A 26,206-nucleotide genomic window follows, 5' to 3' on the forward strand; every position below is an offset into this window, starting at 1 on the left:
ATTCTCACCATGACCCATTTCACAGACCAGAGGACACTGAAACCCAGAGAGCGGAAGTGAATTGCCTTGAGGCGCAGACCCTTGAGGACCAGATGGGGTAGCCTTTGTGGCCGATAGTGTGTCCCTTTAAGAGGGAGGCTCATCCCTGGCAACTGGTGCTCAGATGGGGCCCTGGGGAAGCCCTGGGGATTGCCAGCAGCAGGACTGGGGAGCCAGGACTAGGAGGACTGGCAGAGGGATGTTTCCAGAGCACCAAAGGAAGCCAGGCCTGAAGGCAGGCGGCCTGAGACTCCAGCCTGGCAGGACACTGCTCAGGAAGGAAGACTCTGGACTCTTCTGGGCCAGACAGCTGGCTGAAGTTTGGAGGTTACTGACTTCCGTCTTTGGTTTGGGCAGTGTAGCTCCTACCTGGGCATTTCGCTTACTTTTGCCAAGAATCCTCTGAGGTGAGTACTCTCCTACTCAATTTCCAGAAGTAGGTACTGACACCAGAGAGGTGAAGTGGTCTTCCCAGGGTCACACAGCACAATCAGGATTTGCATAGTTGTGTTCCCTTAAAGCCCATGCTTTTCCCTGGCCCCTTGGTGGAAGGCCAAGTGTCAGTGTGTTGCTGAGTAAATATAGGGGCTTATTGACCCTCTTTTTCCCTACCTGGAGTGTGATCTTCTGAGAGTGGGCAGTCCTAGCCCAAGGGGCAGCCTCAGTGTAGTGAGGGGACAGTCAGACTGACAGTTCCTGGGGCTGCCCCTCCCTAGCCAGGTGACCTTGGGCAGGTCCCTCCCACTCTCTGAGCCTGTTCCTCATCTATAAATGGGGCCTCCACTGCCAGCCTCTCTGGGCTGTCAGGAAGATGAGGGCTCCGCGGAAGGAGATGTGCTTAAAGGGGCTCTGCGAAGAACAAGTCCAGGCTGGTTGCTGGTTTTAATTCTGTCTTGGTTCAGGGGCAGTCACTGGATGGAGGTTGGGGAGACTGTGGATGTTGGCTGTTATTTCTCGTTTTTCAAAATGCCTGCAGTGCTTTCATTGCTTTCACAATAAACAAGTCCATTGAATTTAAACAAGCTGAAGGACGCATGCTCAGAGGTGGTTTTTGCAAAGAGGGTAGAGGCTGTTGCTGGGTTGGTATGGCCCCCCTTGGGGCTCCCTCAGCCAAAGTCAGTGGGGACAGGGATGGCTCTCCCTCCCCCAGCACCTGGTGTTCATGATCTCTTCCAGTTAGGGCTCAGCCCTAGGATGGTGAGAACTTGGGCAAGTCACTCCTCACCTCTCACCCAGGGGTGCGGAGAGGAGTCCTGCTGAGAGGGGCCTGAGAGACTATCTGACCCAGAGTGGGTGTTTTTGTTTTTGCTGAAGAAGACTGGCCCTGAGCTAACATCTGTTGCCAATCTTTCTCTTTTTGCTTGAGGAAGATTGTCCCTGAGCTAACATCTGTGCTGATATCCCTCTATTTTGTATGTGGGATGCTGCCGCAGCATGGCTTGATGAGCTACGTGTATGTCCGTGCCTGGGATCTGAACTGGTGAACCCAGGACTGCTGAAGCGGGGCATGCCAACTTAAACACTACGCCATGGGGCCAGCCCCCTGACCCACAGTTTTCATTCTACAAATGAAGGAACTGAGGCTCAGGGAGGGGAAGGCCTTGATCAAAGTATCTGAGTGAGAGGCTCAATCCAGATGGGTCCATATCCAAGTCCAGGGTTTTTTATGACCTGCCCTCCCCCTCAGTGTCAGCCCCACCAGGACTGAACCTGTGGACTGATTTACTCAGATATGCCTGCTCTGTGCCAAGCCCTGTCCCGGGTGCTGGGCACTCCGGTGATCCCAGCTGGGCCCTACCCTTGGAGAGGGCCCCAGCTGGTGGGAGCGTTCAGACAGGCACCAATGGGAGGGAGGGGGCCGCTCTGGGGGAGGGAGAGGTCAGGCTTTGTAGAGGAAATGCTGGCACTAGGCCTTTAGCGCTGAGTGAGGGGTTGCTCTGAGGATAGGCAGGGAGAGGGGATCCAGGTCCAGCAAACGGTAAATGGGGGGCAGGAAGTCGAAACCTCCTGCAGTGCTAGGGACCTGCACTTGCAGCAGGGAGTGGGGGTGGAGAGGTCTGGGGACAAGTTTGAGAAGGGCCTTGATAAATGTGAGACAAGGAGCTTGACTATTTACCCGTGAGCTTTTGGGGGGCCACGGAGGAGCTGAGGTGTGTGGGGAGCAGGGCATGTTCATGTGACCTGGGTCGGGTACCAGAGACAAGCCGAGTTTGGTGGTGGGCAAGGCCGCCCGAGCCCACAGCGCCACCTGGGGTCCATCAGTCTCACTGCAGCGTGACCCTGCCCGGCCTCTCAAGCTGGGGAAACGGTGGGACAGACATCTCTGCAAGGGACTCCAGGCTCCCAGGCAAACTTGTGAACCAGGACCAGTCCCAGAAACTCTGTCCCCTTCCAAAGCAGCCAGGCTCCGTGGTCAAGGACTCACATTCAGTGATGTGCCAGACCCCTACTAGGTTCTTCGCCTGCCTTCTCAGGCCAGGGCCCCTATGCAAGTGCAAGGAGACATGGGTCTCGTGGTCCAGCCTGCCAGCCTGGGCAGGCATCCTCCTATACCATCATCCCACTCCAGAGCAGGTCCCACCTCCATGAGCACGTCTGTGATGAGCGGCCTACTCTTACCTAATAGCTCCCTCAGTCTTTGGGGGACTTTGCTGGAATGATGTCTCCTTAGAGCTTCCTCTGTCACCACCACCAGCACCACCACTCCCCCCTCCATGGTTCTCTTCCCACCTTGCTGGGCTGTACAGATCTTCACTACCAGATACCACACAGCATGTCTATCACATGTGTCTTTGAATCCACAGAGACGTTTACAAGGATGTTCACTAAATGTTAACATCTCTTAGGATGATGGAATTTTTGGTGACTTTTTCCTCTCATCTTTGTACTTTTATTGGCTGCTTACATTTTCTAGATCTGTATTATCCTTATACTCATGTGAAAGCACAAAAAAATTACTTTCACTTGGAAAAAAACAAATTAAGAAATCTAAGCACACCCAAATCAGAGCTGGAGTAGCCCAGTAAAAGCTCGCAGGAGCCAGGCAAGCGGCTGATGGTGGCTCTGCAGTCCCCAGAGCTGTGGCCGTCTCATGTTTTGCAGGGGAGGTTGTTCTTCGCCACACTCTAAGCTCCTGGGGCGCAGGGACCAAAACAATTTCCAGGGCCTCTTCTCAGCTCCGGGCACATAAGAGATGCACAACACACCTCACCTCTTGCCTGACAACTACATTGCCCTTCTCCCTGGTTTTCTGCTGCCCCCTCACCCCCAGTCTGTTCTCAGCATAGCAAATCGATCATGTCGTTCATTCTTTGACCTACAAGGCCGTGCACCGTCAGGCCCACCAGCCTCTCCAACCTCAATACTTCCCACCACCCTCTTGCTCTGGAAGTCCAGCCACTCTGGCCTCCTTTCAGTCCCTCCACCATTCTTTTTTTTTTTTTTTTTGGTGGCAGAGAAGGGCATTTATTAAGTGATAAGCTAGCAAATTGGAAGATGGGGGACGAGCATCCTAAAGAACCATCTTAAGGAGGGGCGCAGAATCTTGAAGCAGTTATATAGGCCAGTGGGTCATAGCGGACGGAGATAGGAATGTTGCCCCTCTGGCGTTACCCTGGGAGTCACGGCACCAGATCTTTCAGTCGTCAGTGATGATGGCTGTCAGCACAGACTCTCTGTTTGGGGGTCATCACATTCACGCTGTGATTGATGATACAGTGCTCATTCTCTCTCTCAAGTTCCTGACTCCAAGATTCATATCTTCTCCAGCCATCTTCTGTTTTAATCCAACTCCATCCAGACCTCCTCCAGTCCTGACCCAAAAATGACATAGTTCTTCTGGAGTGCGGCCACCTCAGGGCCCTGACGCGGGCAACGCAGGGTTTATTGCCCCTCCATCATTCTTTGCACTTGCTGCTCCCTCTCCCTGGAAAGTTCTTCCCTTAGATCTGTGCTCTGTCATTCAGGTCTCAGATTAAACATCACCTCATCACACAAGCCTTCCCCAACCTCCTAACACACATGCCCCTCACACATGATGCTGCCACCTGGTTTCATTTCTTCCCTAGCATCATTGCCACCTGAGATGACCGAACTTGTCTACCCTTTTGTCCCCCAGCTCGCCAGAATATAATCCCTGCCCAGGCAGGGGCCTGTTGGCCTGCTCTCCACTGTCCCCCTAGCACAGCGCCCAGTGCTGCTTCCTACAGTAGGCTCCCACGGAAATGAACTTACCCCAGGTTGACTTGCCATGAGTACAAAGTCCAAGGGTAAAACATCCGTTTTCTGCCATTTCCTGCAGAAGCAGGCAGTGCATGTCTGCAGTATTGTCTTGTAAACTGTCCTCAGCAAAGAGGACTGGCCAGAGCCTCTGCACGAGCTGGCTCGCAGGAGTCCCCAGTCAGTAGCTGTTGAATGGACTCTGCCCTCTTGTCCTGACTCACTGAGCATTTAATCTTCGCCAAACACTGGGCACTTTACTCTCTTCAAAGCCACCCTGTGAGGGAGGTACCATATTCCCAGTTTTACAGATAAGATGACAAACAGACTGGCCTACAAGTGGCAAAGCTAGGACTTAAGCGTAGGCTGTGTGATCTCAGAGTAGGCATTCTTAAGGACTCCTGCCTCGGAACGTGTCAGCTCTTAGGAAGGAAATACATCAGGCAAAGCCACCTGCCCTGTCCTCTGGAGGACAGAATCTCTTGTTTTACTCTTAAGCTGGCACACTGGAAAGAGGAATGCCTCAATGATGGGGTCTTAGCAGTGTGGTGGCGAGAACATGGTTGGATTCAACGGCTCAGCCACCTGCCACCTAGATTAGTTTCTCTACACCTGTTTCCCCATCTATAAAATGGGACCAAGACCCACGTCTCAAGTCCGTTGTGTGTGAAAGTGCCTAGCACAGGCTGGGCTCGTCGACAGCACTCAAAGGTTGACTGAACCTGCAGCAAAGCTGGTGTCAGGTAGTACCAGGGGCACTCAGAGCTGTCCACCTGCCCCAACACTTGTTCAGTGAGGCCATGGTGAGGCCATGGCAACATGGTGTGGAGAGATCCCTGAGGCCACAGACCCAGCCTATGGCCAACTGAAACTAGAAGTGAACACTTTCTGGGGAGGCCAGATGTCCCCTCATGGCCAAAGTCCTGAAGTGGAAGATCTCCTAAGTTGGAGCCTGCAGACCAGGCTTTTGACTCTCACTCCACCACCAGCCATGAGGTGACCTTGGGCAAGTAGTATTCTCTCTGGGTCCTTTCCCCATCTTTATAAACCAATGGTAAAAGTCATACATTCTTCCCTGCTTTTGTCACTCCTTATCGACAAGGTGTACAACCAAGCAAAGGTGGCACATCCAGACTCAGCAAAGTTAAGCTCAGAGGGAGAAAGATTGAGAAGCCCAGGGTTGGTTCATGTTGGACGCATACCCAGACTTTCAAGCGCTACACAAATGCAGCAGGCAGAAATGAGTTTATTGCATTAGAAAAAACACCAAAGAAAACCAGCAAACACCTCCATACTAGACACAGTTATTAGTTTGACTTCAAGGGAAAAAGGAATCTCAAAGGTAGAAGCTTTATTTCTGGGAGGGGTGACGGTCTCATCCCTCCTCCTTCCCTGTCTCTTTAAACCGATGGACTTCTATAGAGGTGTCCACTGTGCAACACAATTACACACACGGCTCATTTCTCACTCTGCTCACCTGCTCATGCCCATGTAGAGCTAGATGGTCCTGTGAGCATGCTCCTGAGGTTCTGGGATAGACAGAGAAATGTGAGGATGGGGTTGGGGGTCCTGACCTGAGCCCCTAGTTAGTGATGGTGGGGCTCCAGTGGGGGAGGGAGAGCTGGGCTTCCTGCAGAGTTCTGAGAAGACAGCTCACTGATCCCTCCATCTCTCCCCACAAACCCTGGCACAGGCATTGGCACGAATGGCTGCTGGGCATGAAGGGGGGCTATTCAACGAACCAAGCAACTCAAAGTCTCTCAAGGGAGCCACTTAGGCTAACTTCTTGGTATAGCCCTTGGTCTGGAGGTGACTGCTGGGAGGAATGAAACCAGGTGAGCCTGGATATGGGGGAGGAGAGAGAAGGGGAGTTTGTGATGCCCAACACCCTCTGGCTAGAGCTGAGAACTCTGGGAGGAGAGGTCTGGAGCAGGAGCCTGGAAGAGAGAGACGGCAGGGCAAGGCAAGCTGGAAAAGGAAAGAAACCCAGGTGGGAAGCAGAGCGATGGCCTCAACCAATGTGGTGCCCTCCCAGGAGAAACCCAGCCTGAACTCCATTCTCCATGGCCCAATTCTGCCAGTAGGTCAGCATTAAATAACAGTCTCTGCTGGTTTCTGCTCTACCATGCACACTGGCAAATCAGTGGGTCTTGAGAAGAATAAAACTGCTCATTGTTCGGCCTCCAACCTTAAAAGTTCCAAAATGTCACTTGGCATCACAGCTGGTCATCATGGGCATGCCCCTAGTCAGGCCACAGGCAAACACTAAGGCAGAATGACATCTCCTTTAGCTGAGACCCTGAAGATGCCAACTGCTATGGCTAACAGCAGAGATAGGAGGAGATGAGGCCAAAGATGAGCAGCAGCTTTTTGGAGAGGAAAGGCACTGCTGCAGGCCAGACCCCAGGAAAGAGAACATAATTCAAGTCTGAGAAGTGGCAGAAGCCTTGGCAGGAGGGGCCCGAGGATGCCAGGGCTGCGACTCAGGTACCTGGCAGCTCTGAGCCCCTTCTCCACACTCAACTTCCTCAAAAACTAACTTAAGGGAGGCTCATGTGAAGAAAGGGAATGTGAAAGCCTCTCGAGATAAGAAGCTTCCAGAATCTTCCTTGCCTATAAGCTCCTAGCAGCAGTTCATTAGAAAAATGCCCACTCACACCCCCAACCATGCTTCCTTAAGGTCAGAATGACAACGGAAACAACATTTGCCTTCAAAACACATTTAAGATACCGTAAAAATCCCTATCAGAAACAACTCTAAATTTTTTTTGCCACTTTGATTCTGTACTATTATTCTTTCTACATCAGGGATATTTTCCTAGAGCAGGGAATCATTTCCCCTTGGTCCTAGCTGAATACTGCATATTGGTCTGGGTAGGGGGGGCATAGTGACCATAAATAACTTATATTATTACTTGCAGACAAAAGGCCTGGGTTTCTGCCCAGGCCTTCATTAACTTTCACAGGTCAGCTATGCTTAGGAAGAGCAGCCTGTAGGCAGCCAGGCAAGTTCTCCAAAATTGATGTCAGAGGATTGGCAATCAGTCTAGATGGAAGGAGGAATGGCTTTATCCTGTTTTCTCTGGCCTGACACTTGCTGTCACTCTCTCGATCCTAATGCTTCTGGTTGCTCAAGCCCTGGCCCCATGGCCTTGTTTGGGGTAGCAGAGGGAAGGTGAGAGAGATTGTGGCTAAAGAGTTCACTTAGGTTGGGTTAGTCATCCTGAAACTGATCCCACCTGCACCAAATCCTTTGGTTCATTTAACACTAGAGAGTAACTCCTTCCGGCTCATGGATGTTGTAAAATTCACCTGGGTCCCACAGATGGTGGCAACCTGGGTAGAGTGTGGGTCTTCTCTGGAAAGAGGTTCTAGGTTGGGGCTCCCCCAAACTGTGCCTCTTGCTTTCTGCTTAAACAAACCCCCTCCCTTTCTCCAGTGTGAAGGACGCTGAGGAAACAGCGTCAAAAGTGAACTCACAGACAAGACAGCCTTAATAAATTAGTATAATACTATTAGAAGGGATGGCATTTTGTTCTGTTTCTTAGCAGCATTGTCCTACATGCAGCCTGATGATCTCCTTCCCTGGAAAATTTAAAAAGCCGTCCCCTGGTTGTTAGCTCTGATGTAAAATTATAAAATAGAAATCTGGTAGGGTTTGTTTTGTTTAAAAAGGAAAAGCCCCGGTGAGGCAGGGCGGTCCCATGCAGTCCTGTTAGCTCTGGCCATTGGGTCGGCCCACAGTGCTCCCTCCAGGAGGCTGGATCTGGATGGAGTCCAGGAGGGGCCGCAGAGCCTGTCCGAAGGGCCTGTGGAGAAAACAGACATGGGAGCTGGGGTGGGCTCTCTGTTGTAGACTGCCACAGCCGGCCAGCGCGCCCAGCTCTGCCCACAGGTGCAGCAGCACCAGCACACCAGGAAGGAGGACACCATTACCTCAGTTCGTCTTCTCCCCTACCTCACACACCAGTTTTCACAGAAGGGATCTCTAAATAGCCTGCTCTGCATTTTTACTCCTGGGGTCCCCTCCTCAGTAGAAGCTACCATCTTACTATCTTTGCCTCTAGATCCTGGTTAGCTGTGGTGTAAACAGGCTGGCTATGTACAGGGAACTAGAGCTTTCTCTATTTTCTGTACTTGTATCTTTAATTCTCATGGTACAATAAGATAAAGTTTGAGTGAGAAAGCTGGGGCAAAAAAAAAGGATATGAAAAAGATAGGGGGCTGGCTCAGTGGCATAGTGGTTAGGTTCACGTATTCTGCTTCGGTAGCCTGGGGGTCAAAGGCTCAGATCCTGGGTGCAGACCTAGCACTGCTTGTCAAGCCACAGCGTAGTGGCATCCCACATAAAATAGAGGAAGATTAGCACAGATGTTAGCTCAGCAACAATCTTCCTCACACACACACACACCAAGATAATTAGGAGTGAGAATGGCACACAACTGGATCCCTCCAGGACTGAAGTCTTCTGGGAAGTACAGGCAATATTCAGGAAAAATGACAAATGCAGCTTGTCAGAAGCTGTTAATGCTGCTTTCTAAAGGGCTCCCAGTTTGCTCTCAGAGTAGCTCAGCTCAAAAAAACACTGCAAATACTTTAGTCTTAGAGACTTTCCAAGATTACAGCAACCTTAAATCAGGTTTCCCACAACACATCTCACTTACTGGCTTTCTTTTTCTTCAGTGGATACTGCCATTTTTGAAAAACATCCTCAAGTTCAAAGGGAATGAAGTATTCCAAAGCATAAACAGATGAAACCAAGAAATATTAACCCTAATTCAGACAAGTCCAGGAACTCCACCCATCAAATGGTAACAGCAAGAACGTTCCAACTGCTTGGTTTGCTCAGGGCCCCATGACCTAGATCCTTCAGTAAGGCTATGGGGTTTAACACACACCAAGGAACAGGAAGGCAGGGCCACGGCTGGGAGATGGGGTTCTCCTCATCAGCCTTGTTTCCTATGCAAGTTTTTCCTGAGGGGTTCCTACCCAGGTGTGAAAAACAGCTCACCTTGCAGAGCCTGCTAAACCTGCCAGGATCCCCGTTGGACAGGGCCCAAGTTCAGGAGAAACTGAGTCAGAGGCAGCAAATAGATATGGTCCTGGAGTGGGCAGAGGCTGCCTGAAGCCAACCAACAGCAAAGGGAGGGAGGGGTGTGATGGCTTTGGGTGTGTGTGTCCCCTTTCAGGGACACCACCTGGATGATGGCCTACAAGGTGTGGACCACATCAGGGTAGGGAGAGGCTACAGACCGTTCTTGAAGAAAACATCTACTGAGGGCTGACTTTGTGCTACAAGGTACAAGGGCAGGTAGGAGTTGTCTTTGAGGGCATCAGAGAGGTCACGAAGCAGGGGAAGAAAGACTAACAACAGTTAAAAAACAAGCCACCCTACTAAATCTCTGATCTACTCTCTGCTTGACTATCTAAAAGTGCATTTTAAGTGGAGACTTCTAAGGAGCGGCATGCTTCATGTGCAAGGGGAAGGACAAATGCCAGGATGCTGTACAAATACTGAAGCCAGTGTCAAGTGGGTTTCTAAGTTCTGCCATTGCACTCCAGCCAGGCTAGAGTTGGTCCAACTCCAAGGAGGGTGAAGGTAACACATGTGAGCATCAGTGAGTGGAGAGATGGTGGCCATCCCTGTTAGAAGCTGCCACTGTGACAGGTTTTGGGAGGACTCTGCTGAGATCAGGGGAGGGCAGAGCAGTGGCACTGACTATGAATGGGGATCTCAAAGGCAGGGGCAGAGACAGAGGCCACTTACGTGGAGAGAACTTCAGAGGGAAGGTCAGTGATGTAGGAAGGGATCTTCCGCCCAGTCAGGAACTGTGCCACTTCGTTGCTGAAGGTGTTACAGTTGTGTTCAAAGAGGTTGTAGGCCTCACCTCTGTACAGTGTGAGAAAGGTTTGGAGAACAGACAGTTAGCAAGCATCTATATGAAATAACTCAAATCCAAGTAATGAAATGGTGAGCACAGCTGAAATGTGAAGGCTCTGATTTCCCTTCTCTCTTACAGTCCAAAAGGACTGCTTCATTTGCCACTCTGGACCATTAATAACAGATTTTTTTTTCTTCTTCTCCTCCTCCCCATAAGTCCCACAGTACATAGTTGTATATTCTAGTTGTAAGACCTTCTGGTTGTCAATAGCAGATTTTTAAGGTAAGGATGAAATAAAAATACAGATCTTCCTTAACTTAGAATGGGATTACATCCAGATAAACTCAGCGTAAATTGAAAATATTGTACATAAGTTGAAATGCATTTAATACACTTAACCTATTAAACATCACAGCTTAGCCTACCCTACCTTAAACATGCTCAGAACACTTACATTAGCTTATAGTTGGGCAAAATCATCTAACACAAAGCCTATTTTATAATAAAATGTTGAATATCTCATGTAATTTATTAAATACTGTACTGATCGTGAAAAACAGAATGGCTGTCTTGGTAGAGAATGGTTGCAAGCGTATCGGTTGTTTACCCTTGTGATCACGGGGCTGACTGGGAACTCTGTCTCACTGTTGTTGCCCAGCATCACAAGAGAGTATGGTACTGGGAAAAGATCAAATTCAAAATTTGAAGTATGGTTTCTACTGAACGTGTGAGACTTTCACACTATTGTAAAGTCAAACAATCATCAGTCGAGCCATCATAGGTCAGGGACTGTCTGTATGTAGCTCCTCTACGGTTTCAGGAGACCTTCCCATTCACAAAAGCAGAGCTCTAGGGTTAGAATTTAACACTTACTGAAATCAACTAAAGCTTCCTTAAGAGAAAATCTGTTCAAGTTTGTATTTCATCCCAACCCCTCTACAAACCCTGTTTTTGATTTTCAGGACAAAATACTTGGCCAGTAGGGGTTGAGAGCAGCATTTGCTGAAATAGCAGCAGCTGATTTTAATCAGAAGGAATAACTAGCCCTTCCTTTGCTCAAAGTTTTAGCAGAAGGTATGCTGGGATGGAACATCAGCCTTGGAGCAACACTGAGCTCTGCTTATGGCACGAAAACTGCCTTCTCTTCATATTCACTCAGCAAACACTGGGCCAGACTTTGTGCTGAGTGCTTCGGGGGATATGACTTGGTAGCTGCCCTCTGGGGCCGATTATCTAGTGGGGGAGACAGACACAACTAACCACCACCCCTGTCTCCACTCACCGGAACAGAGACTCCCCCAGGGAGGACAGGTATTCCAGAAAGATTTCTTCTGTGACTTCTGTGCTCCCCACATCAACCACAGAGTCTGGGGGCCCAAGCAATGTCCCTCCCTAAAAGAGCCAACCCAAAGAAAGTCATTAAATCACAATCTCCATTGAATTTTTTAATGTGGCTTCCCACAGAAGACCACAAATGCTCCGTTCCAACAACTTCATTTTCAACTTTCAGAGCACCCAGGGCAGATGAAGAGTGTTATTTCCTATTTGTGTTAAGGCTATAATGGCTTAGAGCTTCCTGCTGAATTTCCATTGCCATGTGCTGGCAACACGGCTAAGAAGTCGGGCTTCTTGTTTCTGGTGGGGCCCTTGGAAGCCAAGTCTCTGCAGGTCAGTCTCCTGATGGTGTCCACTCATTCGGCTGATAAAAAGATAAAATCCCAGAATCCGAAGTCTCGCTTTGTCCCCAACATGCCTGATCACAAGGGCAGAACAGGACAACTAAAAATGGCTCACACTTGATAGGCCATCTTTCCATGCCTGTATTCATAATGTGTGCAGCCGGGTTTTCTTGTGACACACTCGATGTCCCTTGTAACAGTGGGAAAATGTGAAGGATTGTGAGAAATCTGGCAGGCTGGCAAATATTTCCACAATTCAGTTCTTTTTTGACCTGTGAAGCTAATCTAACAAGGGTGATAGGATTCCCCAGGCAAGGGAGTTAATGGCCCCTGAAAGGCCTACAGAAAACCCTCATCCATAGGTTAGCAGACTGCCACAGCAGATTGAAGGAGAGACTGAGGCCCAGGGGGAAATTAGCCAAGGGGGAAGCAACAGGATTGCTGCAGAGCTGGGAATGGGCTAGGGAGTAAAGGAGAGCACTCCAGAGCAGAGCTCCCTGAAAAGATCATTAATTCACACAGTAGCTATTGAGCAGCTACTATGTGCCTGACCTTGTTCCAGGCACTGGGGAAAGCATGGTGAGAACGATCATTATGGTGGTCTGAGAATAATCATCTCAGTGTTGCAAGAGACTAAGAGGTCACTATTCGACCTCCTATTACTTTCATATTACAAACATCCTAAGAATTCACTCTGTGCTGGGCCTTATGCTAGGCACTGGGGGTACAATGGGGACAAAACATGAGATTCTTGCCCTCATGGAGGTTACGGTCTACCAGGGAAGGCAGACAAAAAAATCCCAAAAACCAATGTATAATTGCAAGCTGTGATAAGGTCTTGCTGGAAAAGTACAGAATGCCATCAGCACATATCACAGGGGACCTTCCCAGTCTGAAGGGTGGGGGAAGACTTGTCTGAGAAAGTGACATTGAGCTCTAAGAGGAAGGACGGAGAGGCACAGCCAGGTGAAGGATCAGGGAGGTGGACTGATGTCAGAGGACAGGTTTCAATGTCCAAGGTGTGTTCCAAGGATGAGAAGAGAGAGGGGATGGGGAAGGGCACAATCTGAAAAGAGGCCATCCAGAGAGGGAGACTGAGACCAGATCAGGAAGGGCCTTGGAGGCCATGCTAAGCTTTCTGGCTTTTATTCCAAGAGCAAAGGGGAGAGTTCTGGCTTAAGCAGGAGAATGTCATGATCAGATTTTCATTTTGAAAAGATGACTTTGCCTCCTGTGTAGAGAACTGACTGAGGAGGAAGAGTAGATGCATTGCTGTGGTCCAGGCTAGGCATGAAGGTGGCCTGATTAATTAAGGTGAAAGCTCTGGAAAAATGGGAAGAGATGAAGAGAGACAGACTGACTTAAGATACATTTGCAAGGTAGAAATGACAGGGCTTAATGAAGGATTTGTTATATGAGGTGGGGAGCTAGTGAGAAAGGGGAAGAAATCAAGAACAACTTCCCATTTATGAGTACCAAAATGAATGGTTGCTTGGTCTTTGCTTGAGCACCTTCTGTGATACCCCTTAGATAGCTCAAACAGAAATTTTTTGGAAAAGGGCGTGGGCATTAGAGGCAGAGACCTGAGTTTTAGTACTGGTACCACTTATTGGCCATGGAACTTTGGGCAACTCACTTTACCTCTCAGAGTCTTCCTCATTCAGCTTAACGTTGGCTGAGTTCATACTATGAGCAAGGCACTGAGCTGGTGATGGGGACAGAGGAGTGAGAGACAGTCTCAGCCCACAAGGAGCTAACAAACAGCTCCCTGTGGAGACTCAGAAATAGTTAATTTCACCATATGCTCAGTGTGACACAGAGGGATCCACAAGTAGTGTGGGAGCAGAGAGGAGGGCAACTCGCTGGAGGGTCTGGAAGGGTTTTCTTGAGCTGAGTCTTAGGATGGCTATGAGGAACTATGCTATAAGCCTATATACACTGGGCTAGAAGCCAGAATGTATACAGGAGTAGCAAAGTTCCTGGTCTGTGGGAACCCCCAGGAACCTGAGACTGCAGGACACGGTGGGGGGAAGACACTCACCGGGGGACAGCTGGAGATACCACCACTGCCAAAGAAGAACTCATCCTTGTGCACAACTATGGAAGTGTGCCTGCAACGCAGAGAAGAGACAGAATAAGCCAGAAAACTTAACACTGGTCTGAGAAAAAAGCAAACACCACACTGCAATGAGAATAATTTATGCCCAAGGATATGCGTTATAAAAGGCCAATACCCTTATAAAACCAACCAAACAAAGGTAAGATAAATACTACAGATCAGGGTTTCTCAATTTTGGCACTATTGACATTTGGGGCTGGATAATTCTTGGTTGTGAGGGGCTGTTCTGTGTGTTCTAGGATCTCTGGCATACCCTGGCCTCTACCCACTAGATGCCAGTAGCATCCTCCCTCAGCTGTGACAACCAAACATGTCTCCAGATATTACCAAATGTCTCCTGGGGCAGAACCGCCCCTGGTCGAGAAGCACTGCTGTAGATCATGTGAACAGAGGGGAGTCCCTGGAGATTCACCCTGATATTGACAAATCAATTACTAAAATAAAGCTCTGCAGACCAAGGTGTGTTTCCAGGCTTTTTAAGCTAACAGGAGCAGTTAACCTGGACCATGCTGAGGGAAAGACCAGATGATGGTAAATGTAGACCTACCACAGGTAAAAGTGCTCATATTACTTCTTGGTCCGAGTCAAACAAAGCAAAGTGTCATTCTGGTCAACCCCAATGTCAGAAGGCTCTAGGAGTCCAGATGGAACACCTGCTATGGTTTCCTCCTAAATGGAACTGAGAGCTCAGCCACCATCTTATTGTCTGACAGGGACGTGTCCAGTACTGAGAGACCAAAGTAGATGTATTTTAAGACAGACATGTGGGGCCCTCGAGAATTCTGTAGTTAGAAAGCTTGGTCGGGGTGGGCATGACATCATTCTGCCTTTCTTCAGGGGATTCTCTACCTTGGCACCACTGACATATTTGGTTAGATAATTCTTTGTTGTGGAGGGCTGTCCTGTGCATTGTAGGATGTTTGTAGCAGCATCCTTGGCCTCCACCTACCCACCAAAAATGTCTCCAGACACTGCCAAACATCTGGGGAGGGGGGCAACATGACCCCTGGTTGAGAAGCACTGCTTCAGAACTTGAAGATTTATGGCCCAGAGAGCTAGATGTCAAGCTAGAAGCCACAGACTGGAACCTGAAATGCACAGGTCCTGCTGTGTTTCATAAACCAGTCAATGAAAGGAGTCCCACCAACTTACCAGATGCCTTCCAGTTGTTTCCCTGTGGAGAAAAGAAGAGATTTAGCCACTTGGGACTAAACAGCCTTGTAACCTGAGTAAATTCTGAACATCACTCATGTCCAGAGTGACCCATTATAAACCACTTGGGGGACTTTCTAGGAATGCAGTTCTCCTCTAATAAGGTCTTTAGGTGGTGACATGGATATGCTGTGTTCAGTATGTTGAAGAGTGATAAGAATCTTTCATCAGAATGCAAGATAAAAACACTGGTATAGATGTACTCCAATTTTATGGCTGCTTTTCTTTCCCCTTTGGGGTCAATTCAACTTTGCTTTTTAAAATTCTTTGTCTCGGGGCCGGCCCCATGGCCGAGTGGTTAAGTTTGTGCACTCCGCTTTGGCAGCCTAGGGTTTCGCTGGTTAGGATCCTGGGCGCGGACATGGAACCGCTCACAAGGCCATGTTGAGGTGGCGTCCCACATGCTACAACTAGAAGGACCCACAACTAAAATATACAACTAAGTACTGAGGGGATTTGGGGAGAAAAAGCAGAAGAAAAAAAAAAGAAGATTGCCAACAGTTGTTAGCTCAGGTGCCAATCTTTAGGAAAAATAAAAAATAAAAAAAATAAAATTCTTTGTCTCATCTATAGAGACTACAGTAAAACAACAGCATAGAAAAGCTATTATCCACTTCTTCACTGAGCATATGTGAGGTAAGAGCCTTTAGAAAATAATAGAGCAAAACTTTGTCAATGCCATCCATTTGAACAGTCAATGCACATGTATTCTATAACTTTATATGCCAGAAAAAATGTTAGGTATGGAAATGCAAATACGAACAGATCACTGGGCTGCCTTTAAGGAGTCCAAAGTCAAATGGAAAGAGAGGCACACACATAATTGACTAAAACACATGTTGACAGGCTCTGTAATAGTGGTAAGAATAAGGTGCTTTATATAATAAAGACAAAGAACGCCCTTCAGTAGCTACAATTCAACCAGGCAACAAGTAGGGGCAGGGGTGGACGTTTCTGTCAACGGGGAATAGTATGTGCAAATACACAGTTGTGAAAAAGACTAAGGTCTTGCAGCGTAGAGCAAAGGGTACAGTGATGGTGCTAAGAGGAAAAGTGGCCAGCAAGGGCACAGCAAAGTAGAGTAAGCCTGGACTCAAGGCTGTCCTACACTGCGGGGGCACTGAAGGTTGTTACAGTGGAGTACAGATCCATGTTTTTAAAAGATAACTATATCTTCTAAAAGACAACTATAAGTATAGAAGATGGTTTGAAGGGAAGAGAGCAGAGACAGCAGATGAGAGTGAGGAGTTCTCTGCAGTAGTCCGTGGGAGACACTGCACAACAGCGCTAAGGATGAAGAGGAAGGGCAGTGAGAGATGTGGGAACATTACCAAACATCACTCACCTTTGCCTGTAATTTCAGCTTAACTATTTACTGATTGCCACACGTTACTTTTAGTGTTTGCCCTGTGACTTTCTAAAGGATGAAACTCTGAGCACTGTGTGGTAAAACAGGTGTGAGCTTGTGCTTCTCCCTTTGCGTAAATCACACTATTTCCTTTCCTAGGTAAATTATGGAATTTACCTAGGAAATAAATAGAATAAATATCTTGCCCCTTTAAGAAAACTTTTAATGAGATAACATTAATCTAATTTTCTTCTTTGGAAGAGACAAAAGAAACCATGGCCCCTCCATGACAATCTACGGAGGGCTCAGCATAGTGTCATCAGAGGCAGTTAAGAAGACGACACAGGTTCAGATCCCAGCTTTTCTCCTTGCTAGCAGTGGATCTTGGGAAGGTTACTCAACCTTTCTGAGCATCAGTTTCTTCAATACAGTTGTTGTGACCAGTAATGATAATGTATATAAAGCATTATATTGTGCAAAACACACAAGTTTGATAAATGGAGATGGTATTAGGTATAATGGCCTCCTTGGAGAAAAGGGTAAAGACCTCCAAAAGATAAAAGAAACTCTACTTCAAGATTGGTGGGTAAGATCTAAGAACAGATTTCGGTACCCAGCAAATTAATATGAAATGCTGTATCTGTTTTACATGTAAACATTTCCTTCTTTGCTGTTAGTGTTACCTGGCTAAATGAAGTAACACAGGGAAATGCAATGTAGCAGAGTTCTTCTGCCTCTCTTCCAGGTTCAGAGACCAGTTGGCTTTTCACTAAGAGATGCTGCCCTGGCCCACAAGATCACAAATGGACAGAAGGATTCTGGCCTGGGGTTTCTGGGGTAGCCCCCTAGAGACTGTGGGACAGGCTCTGCCCTTATCCAAACTGAGCTAAAATTAAACCTTAGTTTCCTATTTTCCTATTCTGTTAAAAAAAATAGCATAATAATAGTGTCTACCTCATATCATTTCCAAGATTAAAAAAGATGACAAATGAAATATGCTAAGCACAGTGCCTGGCACATAACACACACACTAAAAAAACACTCATTCCTTTCTTTTTTTTTTTAAGATTGGCAACTGAGCTAACAACTGTTGCCAACCTTCTTCCCCACCCCCTCCCCGAATCCTCCTAGTACATAGATGTATATTTTTTAGTTGTGGGTCCTTTTTTTTTTTTTTTTGAGGAAGATTAGCCCTGGGCTAATATCTGCCAATCCTCCTCTTTTTGCTGGCCCCAAGCTAACATCCATGCCCATCTTCCTCTACTTTATATGTGGGACACCTACCACAGCATAGCTTGCCACCTGGTGCCATGTCTGCACCTGGGATCCGAACCCACAAACCCCGGGCCACCGAAGCGGAACGTGCACACTTAACTGCTGCGCCACCGGGCAGGCCTCAGTTGTGGGTCCTTCTAGTTGCAGCATATGGGATGCCGCCTCAGCATGGGCTAACGAGTGGTGCCATGTCCATACCCAGAATCCGAACTGTCGAAACCCTGGGCCGCCGAAGCAGAGTGGGCGAACTTAACCACTCAACCACGGGGCCGGCCCCCTATGGCTGCTCTTATAGTACTTGGTATCAAAACTACTGATTTATGTGTCTTTCTCTCTGATTACACTACAATTGTCTCAAAGACAAGAGCAGTTTCTTATGCATCTTTGTAACTCCAGCACCTAGCAAAGTACAAGCACAGCTGTTGAGAGGAGCTCTTCTGTTTTGTTAGCTCTGTGGGTGACACACAGTGCTACTGAGGCCAAAGTTCTTAACCCCAATCTTGGCTGCCCTGACCTGTCGTTCAAATAACTTTGCAACCACGGCATATTACATGCCAAGTCTGCTACTGCCCTCTCAGATGCCTACGCTCAATGACCTAGGAGGACAGCTGGACAGATGCATTAAGTGAAACCCAGCCCTGCTAAAATAATGGATTTTTGCAGAGGGGCCTCAGAGATCATTCTGTCCATTATTGTACACCTGAAAAATAATTTAAAAGTTGCAGGATACAAACCCTACTTTATTCTCCTTGATATTCTCTGCATTGATCACGACATTTCCCTATAAGCTGGCCACTACACTTCCTCCTTATTCAACTACATCAAGGTACACTTAAGATCTCATCCATCCCTAGAATGGTGATAGGGACAACATTTAAAATGGATTGAGTAGTGGGCTGGCCCCATGGCCAAGTTCGTGCACTCCGCTTCGGCGGCCTAGGGTTTCGATGGTTCAGACATGGCACCACTCTTCAGGCCACGCTGAGGTGGCGTGTCATATGTCAAAACTAGAAGGACCCACGACTAAAATATAAACTACGTACTAGGGGGTTTGGGGAGAAAAAGCAGAAAAAAGAAATAAAATAAAATAAATTGAGTGGATTTACATATCTTCTTAATTTAAAGTGCTTCATAGTTATCCTTATTCTCAACAACATCTTTAACGGTAGAGTAGGGCAAATATTTATTAACATCATTTAAAAAATAAAGATGCGTGGTTTGTCCAGCATAAAACAAGAAAAAGAAAACTATGACTATATACTTGTTGGAGCAGCTCAGGCAGAAATGTGAGGGTAGCTGTTCAGCAGCCTGCTCTTGGGAGGAAAAGAACGAAGGCCAGGGCCTCCTCCTCAGGGCGACAGGCATTGGAAAGAGGGACTGAATTGATTTTTTAAATTTTTTGACCAGACTGGGTGGGAGTAGGTGAATAGGAGGGGGTGGTTTGAGATTGAATTAGGGCAAGAGGCCATTTTGGGACAATGAATTAGGCTCAGTGGATATTAGCACACTATAGAAGTAGATTATTTTCCCACTAGGATTTCCTCAGCAAGCTGGAGAGCAGATGGGTCAGAGGGCTGCACGTCCCCACATCCACTGCATTGATTTCAAGGCCTATGAAGTATGCACACGAAAATAAGTGGAAGATATGGATATCAGCTCTGCTTTTCATCATGAATAACAAAGAATGCACAGTGAGGTCCACATTAGTCAGCTTTCCGCTGATTGTAAAGTAAACCTATAAAAGCCAGGGGAAAAAACCCTCCATCTACCTCCCCATCAGCTAGGATGGATGGAGCTTGTGCATACATACATAAATACTGGTTGTAGGACATGCTCAAGATCAGCACCTGGAATACTGCTGGTGCTAAACCAATGTCTACTAATAAGCATAAAGTGGATGATGGTGATGGGGCTCCAGGAGCAGGGGCTTCTGTGCAGGCAGCCCCTCATTAGTATAAGTCAACTGTAGCCCCAGCTCACCTCAAAGATTCTTCCCCTAGTGACAAAGTGTTTTTGATTGGCAGTGTTTTAATCAGCTGGTTGGCTTGGTCACTTGCCAGATTCCAGCAATGTGAAGGAGTTAACTGGAACTACTGGATAAATATGGAATCTAGGTGGGAAGAGGTAGAAGGAAATATTTGTATAACATAGGTGGGCCTCTGTGCCAATATTGTAAAAAATGTCTATTGGTAAGGGGGCCTGCCCCTCCTTTAAGCAGAGGAAGGTTATCACAAAAATCAAAATGCAATACATTGTTAAAAACTGACTGGGTATTTTAATCCTCAAAAAACTCTAGTACTAGGATTCCTTTAAGCTAGTACAGGATTCTTTCCCAGCATAAAAATAACTGGCTCCTGAGTGCTTTTCCTCAGTCCTCAGAGGGTTTCCTCATTTTTTTTTTTTTTGGTGAGGAAGATTCACTCTGAGCTAACAGCCACTGCCAATCCTCCTCTTTTTTTTTTTTTTTCACTTCAGGAAGATTAGCCCTGAGCTCAAATCAGTGCCAATCTTCCTCTATTTTGTATGTGGGATGCCTCCACAGCACAGCTGATGAACGAAGCAGGTCCCTGCCCAGGATCCGAACCTATGAACCTGGGCTGCTGAAGTCGAGCGCACAGAACTTTAATCACTCGGCCACTGGACCGGCACCCTCAGAGGGCTCCCTTTTGATCACTGCTTGTGTTTATTAGTCAGGCCTTGTAGCAATGCTCTGAGGTAGGTATGCAACATCCCACTATTCACCTAGCTTGTATTTACTGAACACCAAGCACTGTGCTAGACTCTGGGGATACAAATGAGAGCTCTTGACCCCAGTGGAGCTCCCAGTCTATGGGGCAGGGGGGGTCGGGGGGGGTGGACATAGATGAGAAAACAAGCAATTATAAAAAGAATGATGGATGCTACTAAAGGAGAGTACAGGATGTTATCAGCACATAATAGGGACACTTGACCAAGATCTAGGGGTTGAGGGGCCAGGGAAAGTTTCCTGGAGGAAGTGACATTTTAGTTGAGAACTCAAGGATGAGCAGAAGTTAGCCAGGCCAAGAGATGGGGAGGGGAAGCATTCATGGCAGAGGGCACAGCCTTTGAAAAGCCTAGAGGTAGAAAAGAACCGAATGGTTCAGTCCTATTAGGGTGTACAACAGCCCTTCTCCACGGGGGTTCTGCAAGAGAATTAAGCCCTAATGCCCCAAGGTATCTATTGGGAGAACTGAGAAAACAGGCACTCAACTACATAGGGCTTAATTCTCTTGTGGAATCTGGCTGAGAAAGGCTCGTGTTGAGCGTGTTCAGTATGTGGAGACAGGTAAGTGGAGAGAAAAGCAGGAGTAGGATCAGGAAGAGCCTTGTAAGTCATATTAGTTTTCCTTTTGCCATAAAGGCATTGCATGATTACTAAATTAATTCATTAGATTGATATAAAACAGTTCAGACAATGAACAATAAAAATCTAAAACAAAGCACAATAGAAGGCATTAAAACATTTAAAAAAAATCCCTCAGATTCAAATAAATTCTACTTAATCTTCAAGCTTGAGTTCAAGTCTCAATCATTCTCATAATCAATATTTACCGAGCACCAGCTCTGACAGGCCACTAGGAACATAGTTCAAGGTTCCTGCTGAAGTCTTTCTGACACATCCAGCCCACCACAGCCTCTCCCTTCTTTCAAGGCCTAAAATAATTGCTTCACCATTCACTCATTTTCATATCTAATCATAATCTCTTTTGTGCTATCTCATGTTGCATGTGTACATACATTATTTTTAGTGAAATAAACTCCTGGAGGACAGAGTTCATGTCTTTTATTTCACTACTATTTGTACTACAGAATTAAGTAAGGAACTCAGTGAAATCTCAAATATTCACTAGACTGCATTCTGCCATTATGTGTATTCTATATGCCTGTCTTTAAATCTGAGAGCAATTTTGAGATAGGCTTGTAAAGAAAAATAAATGTGACCTTGGGATACATGCATGTACACAAGACTTCAGATTAGAAAACAATCAACAAATATAAAGTACCTCTTACCACAATTAAAAAAAAAAAAACCCTCTGCATTTATCTCTATGTACTTTAACACAGAAAGAGGTCAAGAAATTTAAAGAACAGCCAAAATTATTAAGAGGAGGAACTGAAGGACAATTATAATAGCTAATTATCTTAGGCAAATAGTGACTATGGAAAAAACGGTGCAATCAGGCTGACTGCTAGATGAGAACGCTAAGGATAATTTGGGGAACATTTTCCTGGTGAGTGAAGGACTGTGGAACAGGATCACCTTCATGGGAAGCAACTCTAGGAGACTGAAACTGGAAAGGGTAAAACTGTGAGGTCCACCTTGTTTCAGGGGAGAAGGGAATTATACTGGGTGTTATCTAGTCCAATCATGACCTTAACTGAACTAGATGGGGTTTTAGAATGAGAAACTGTCGTAATCAGAATAAGAGGGTACTGCTGAGGAGGTCACACTAATTTAGTTTGGGAAAATGAGGCTAAGAGGCATGATCATAAATCTGTGAATACGAATGGCACGTGCACACTGAACCCAGATTTCTTTCTCATCCAAACTGAAACACTTGGCTAAATATACCTTTAGAGACTTGAACAAGGTACCTCCTTTACATCAGTTATAAGGGAACATATTACACAGTGGAAGTGGTACAGCAAAATGACTGAGAACAGGAACTCTGCAAGTCAGGCTGCCTGTGTTCACAATCCAGCTCTGCCACTTCCTAGCTGCAGGACCTGGGGCAAATTTCTTTTTCTTTTCTTTTTTTTTTAGATTGGCACCTGAGCTAACAACTTGCCAATCTTTTTTTTTCGCTTTTTCTCCCCAAATCCCCCCAGTAGATAGTTGTATGTTTTTTAGTTGTGGGTCCCTCTAGTTGTGGCATGTGGGACGCCGCCTCAACATGGCCTGACAAGCAGTGCCATGTCCATGCCCATGATCCAAACCAGTGAAACCTTGGGCTGCCAAAGCAGAGTGTGCAAACTTAACTACTCAGCCATGAGCCCAGCCCCCTGGGGCAAATTTCTTAATGCCCATATCTCAGCTTTCTTAAATGAAAAATGGAGGTAGTAAGAGGAACTTTCTCACAAAATTGTCGTGAGGATTATAACACACGCAAAGTACTCAGAAAAAGGGGGTCTGGTACACGGTAAGCTCTCAATAAATGCTAGCTATTAATATGCTTCTAGATGTCATTGCAAAAATCAGGAAACAGATTTTTTAAAGGTTCAAATATTTTTAGGAATGGGAAATAAATATATGGCTACTAACAGAACTGGGACATACTCAACTTTAAGGTTAGTGATGTCTGGAGGGGATGAACCAGTAAGACAATGACGATTTTCCCTAAGTTTTCAATTCTAGAAAGTAATGACTATTAACTTTGACAACCCTTTCTTCATTAGTTTTGCAAAAGGCATCAAAGCAATATGAGAGACAGGGACAGAGGAGTTAGACCTGCAGCAAGGCAATGTTCTCAGAAACAGCATTGCGATCACACGTGCTAAACTGGTGACGTTCCGGCTGAGGTCTTCTAGGATTTCACATCTATTAAACGAAGTAAGGGCAGGTCCAGCACTCCATCTTCAGTTATGGCACTTTCCCCTTCACCCACTATACCCCACAAAGGCCTTCTTTCAGTTCCAGGACCAGGCAAGGCTCTTTCCTGCTGTCTCAGGGCCTTGGCAGGTTCATCCCCCTTCTGCCTAGAACACTCTAACTCCTTCACCCCTCCTTGTGGCTACTTCTTCCTGATCCTTAAATTCTCAACCTAAAAGTCACTACTCCTGAGAGCCTTATTTAAAGCAGGTCTCTCTTGTTATTTCCTATCTCAGTACCTAGCTTGCTTCCTGCGCAGTGCAGCACTTCTCATAATATGTAATTCTTTTATTTGCTTCATTTTTAATGTCTTCCCCACTAAATAGCTCTATGATGGGAGAGAACATCTTTGTTCGATATATCACCTCAGTTAAGCTTAACACATGGACTAGCACATAGTAGGCACTCAATAAATATCTGTTCAGTAAATCATGAAGCAATGACCCCTAAGGCTCCTTTCAGCTAAAATCAATAACTGTTAGATAACAGAATAAAAAATACCCAGTGTAAAATGGACAGCTTTGGGGCCGGCCCAGTGGCACAGCGGTTAATGTGCACGTTCCACTTCGGCAGCCCGGGGTTCGCTGGTTCGGATCCCGGGTGCAGACGTGGCACCACTTGGCAAGCCATGCTGTGGTAGGCGTCCCACGTATAAAGTAGAGGAAGATGGGCACGGATGTTAGCTCAGGGCCAGTCTTCCTCAGCAAAAAAAGGAGGACTGGCAGCAGATGTTTGCCCAGGACTAGTGTTCCTCAAAGAAAATAAAAAAAATAAAAAATAAAATAAAATAAAATGGACAACTTTCATTTATGGGTCTAGGAAATATCTAAGTAATGCCTCTCTATGATCAAGTGAACCAAATGGCCCCATTCCAAGAAGTTTAGTTACAGCTTGACTGATGTAATCTATTAGTGACTACCATCTTTCCCCAACAGTGACTTTCTAAGTTTTGCTTTCAGATTTGCCTTTGTCATTTTAACAACTGGTGATCTAGGCTCAAACCTCTATCCAATAATGGATTGGCTGTGTAAGAATTATCTGAGGAGCTTATTAAAAATACAGATTTTTGGATCAAAACTCCAGAAGATTCTTATTTAGTGTAATGAGGTTCTAGAATCCATATATTTAAAACTTTGCTTACTTTGAATAGTGTATGTATGTAGTACACAATTCAAAAGTTTACAGCAAAGTCTCCCTTTCACTCCTGCCCCCCACATCAAGTTCCCCTTTCCATAAACGACCACTGTTACCAATTTCTTATATATTCTTCCAGATAGTCAACTGTCTAGGCAAGCATGTATATATCTTTTGCTTTAAACACACACTTGCATAAAGAACTATTCTAACTTTGCCTTTTCTATTCCCATTTAACAATATATGTTGGAAATGAAGGTATCTGTATTTTTAACAAGCACCTAGGTAATTCCTACGTGAAGCCAAATATACGAACCACTCACTGGCCCAGGGTTAAGAGATTAAGTTCAACTCACTATGACACACTAGCAACTCAAGGACGCTGAAAAGATACCCTCAAAAGTAGCCTTGCTTACTTGACCTCTGCCCTCTTATCTCACCCAGATGAACTAAAACATTGTCTAACGTCTCCATTCTCTAAACTAGGGAAAACTAGCCATTGAAATGGATGTTATCAAAGTTGTTCAATTTTCAATTCCTGTAATCCTTTCCTGCCCAGTGTCACCTGAAATCACAAACATGACAACTTCTATGTTACACAAGAGATTTTGGTATTTGGGTTATGATGAAGTGTGATTTACACTGAACTGGGGCTGTTTTTCTCTCCTGGCAGTTAAGTAGTTTAATAGAGCACAGTCGAAATACTTCGTTGAGTAATCCTTACTGACACAACAGCATCCAATCCTCCCCCAGAACTGCTTCCTTACCATCTAGACAAAAGCTACCAATTTAGAAACTGTCGAAAAGACCGCACTGTCGGGCCGAACTTGAATTCTCGAGTTCGGACTCCAGCAGACCTCACTTCACCTCTAGCTTTCTCTTCCCACCAGTCTACCCCAGAGACTGCAGAAAGAGTTTCCTTGTGGCACGGAGGGAAGGCTCTCGAGGACCGCCCGAGAATCCACCCCCTCCGCAGTGTCCCTTTCACCACGAGGCGCACCGCGCGGGAGGCATCCTCACCTCCCCTACCCCGCACCGAGGAAGGAGGGTAGGGGCCTCCCCAGGCGAGGCGGGGACCCCGCCGGCTTACCCCACCCCAAGCTGAAGGGGCTCTGAAGGGCTCAGGCGCCGCCGGAGCCCCCAGCTAGGGGAGGGCGTGACTCCTCCATCCCTTCTTCCTGGATTTAAACGCGAAGACAGGAAAGTGGGGCTTAGGGGCCCAAACCTCAGACCCCTCCCTTCTCCACGCGTGCTTTGCTCCATCCTCGGGACTCCGCGACCCCCCCCCCCGACCCGAGGCGTGGCCCAGGCTCCCCACCTCGCCCGCCCCCAGCCCCCTCACCCAGCATGATGGGGCTGAGCCGCCGGGCCAGGCCCTTGGACAGGTCGTACACGTAGAGCTTCACCGGATAGAGATTCGGCGGCTCCATCGGAACCCGTGGCGGCGGCGGCCACGAAGTCCCTCTGGCACCCGGCAGCGGCTTGGACCTTCCCGTACCCGACGGGAGTGGGGAGCGGAGGGAGCGAGGGGAGCTGAGGGACCGAGCCGGGGCCCGGCCTGAGGGGCCCAGCGCTGCTCGCGCCCCCTCACCCGCCACCGGCAACGACTACTGTGAGGTGACAGAGCCGGGACGGGCAGGGTCCGCGCGGAAGAGGGGGCGGGGGCGGAGACGCACTCTCACGCATGTG

The 26,206-nt window shown here is 47.0% G+C and overlaps 1 protein-coding gene across 1 annotated transcript; it reads right to left on the reverse strand.

Moving 5' to 3' along the window:
• Positions 1 to 5,483: 5,483 nt before the first annotated feature.
• On the reverse strand, positions 5,484 to 26,203 carry DESI1 (desumoylating isopeptidase 1). The gene is made up of 6 exons (XM_023631552.2): positions 25,860 to 26,203; positions 15,090 to 15,111; positions 13,860 to 13,929; positions 11,422 to 11,531; positions 10,025 to 10,147; positions 5,484 to 8,066 (listed from the first exon to the last, which is right to left on the reverse strand). Exons 1-6 carry the CDS (start codon positions 25,945 to 25,947, stop codon positions 7,973 to 7,975), a joined length of 507 nt encoding a protein of 168 aa, XP_023487320.1. The 5' UTR covers positions 25,948 to 26,203; the 3' UTR covers positions 5,484 to 7,972.
• Positions 26,204 to 26,206: the final 3 nt, after the last annotated feature.

This window comes from Equus caballus, chromosome 28, assembly GCF_041296265.1.
Source record: "Equus caballus isolate H_3958 breed thoroughbred chromosome 28, TB-T2T, whole genome shotgun sequence".
NCBI lineage: Eukaryota > Metazoa > Chordata > Mammalia > Perissodactyla > Equidae > Equus > Equus caballus.

Excerpts from the sequence above, each read along its gene's own strand:
- DESI1 (XM_023631552.2), bottom strand. The coding sequence starts at position 25,947 with ATGGAGCCGCCGAATCTCTATCCGGTGAAGCTCTACGTGTACGACCTG. Across the intron at positions 11,532-13,859 it reads GTATCTCCAGCTGTCCCCCG|GGAGGGACATTGCTTGGGCC; the intron begins GTGAGTGTCTTC and ends TGGCTCTTTTAG. Across the intron at positions 10,148-11,421 it reads CTGGGGGAGTCTCTGTTCCG|AGGTGAGGCCTACAACCTCT; the intron begins GTGAGTGGAGAC and ends CACACTGTACAG.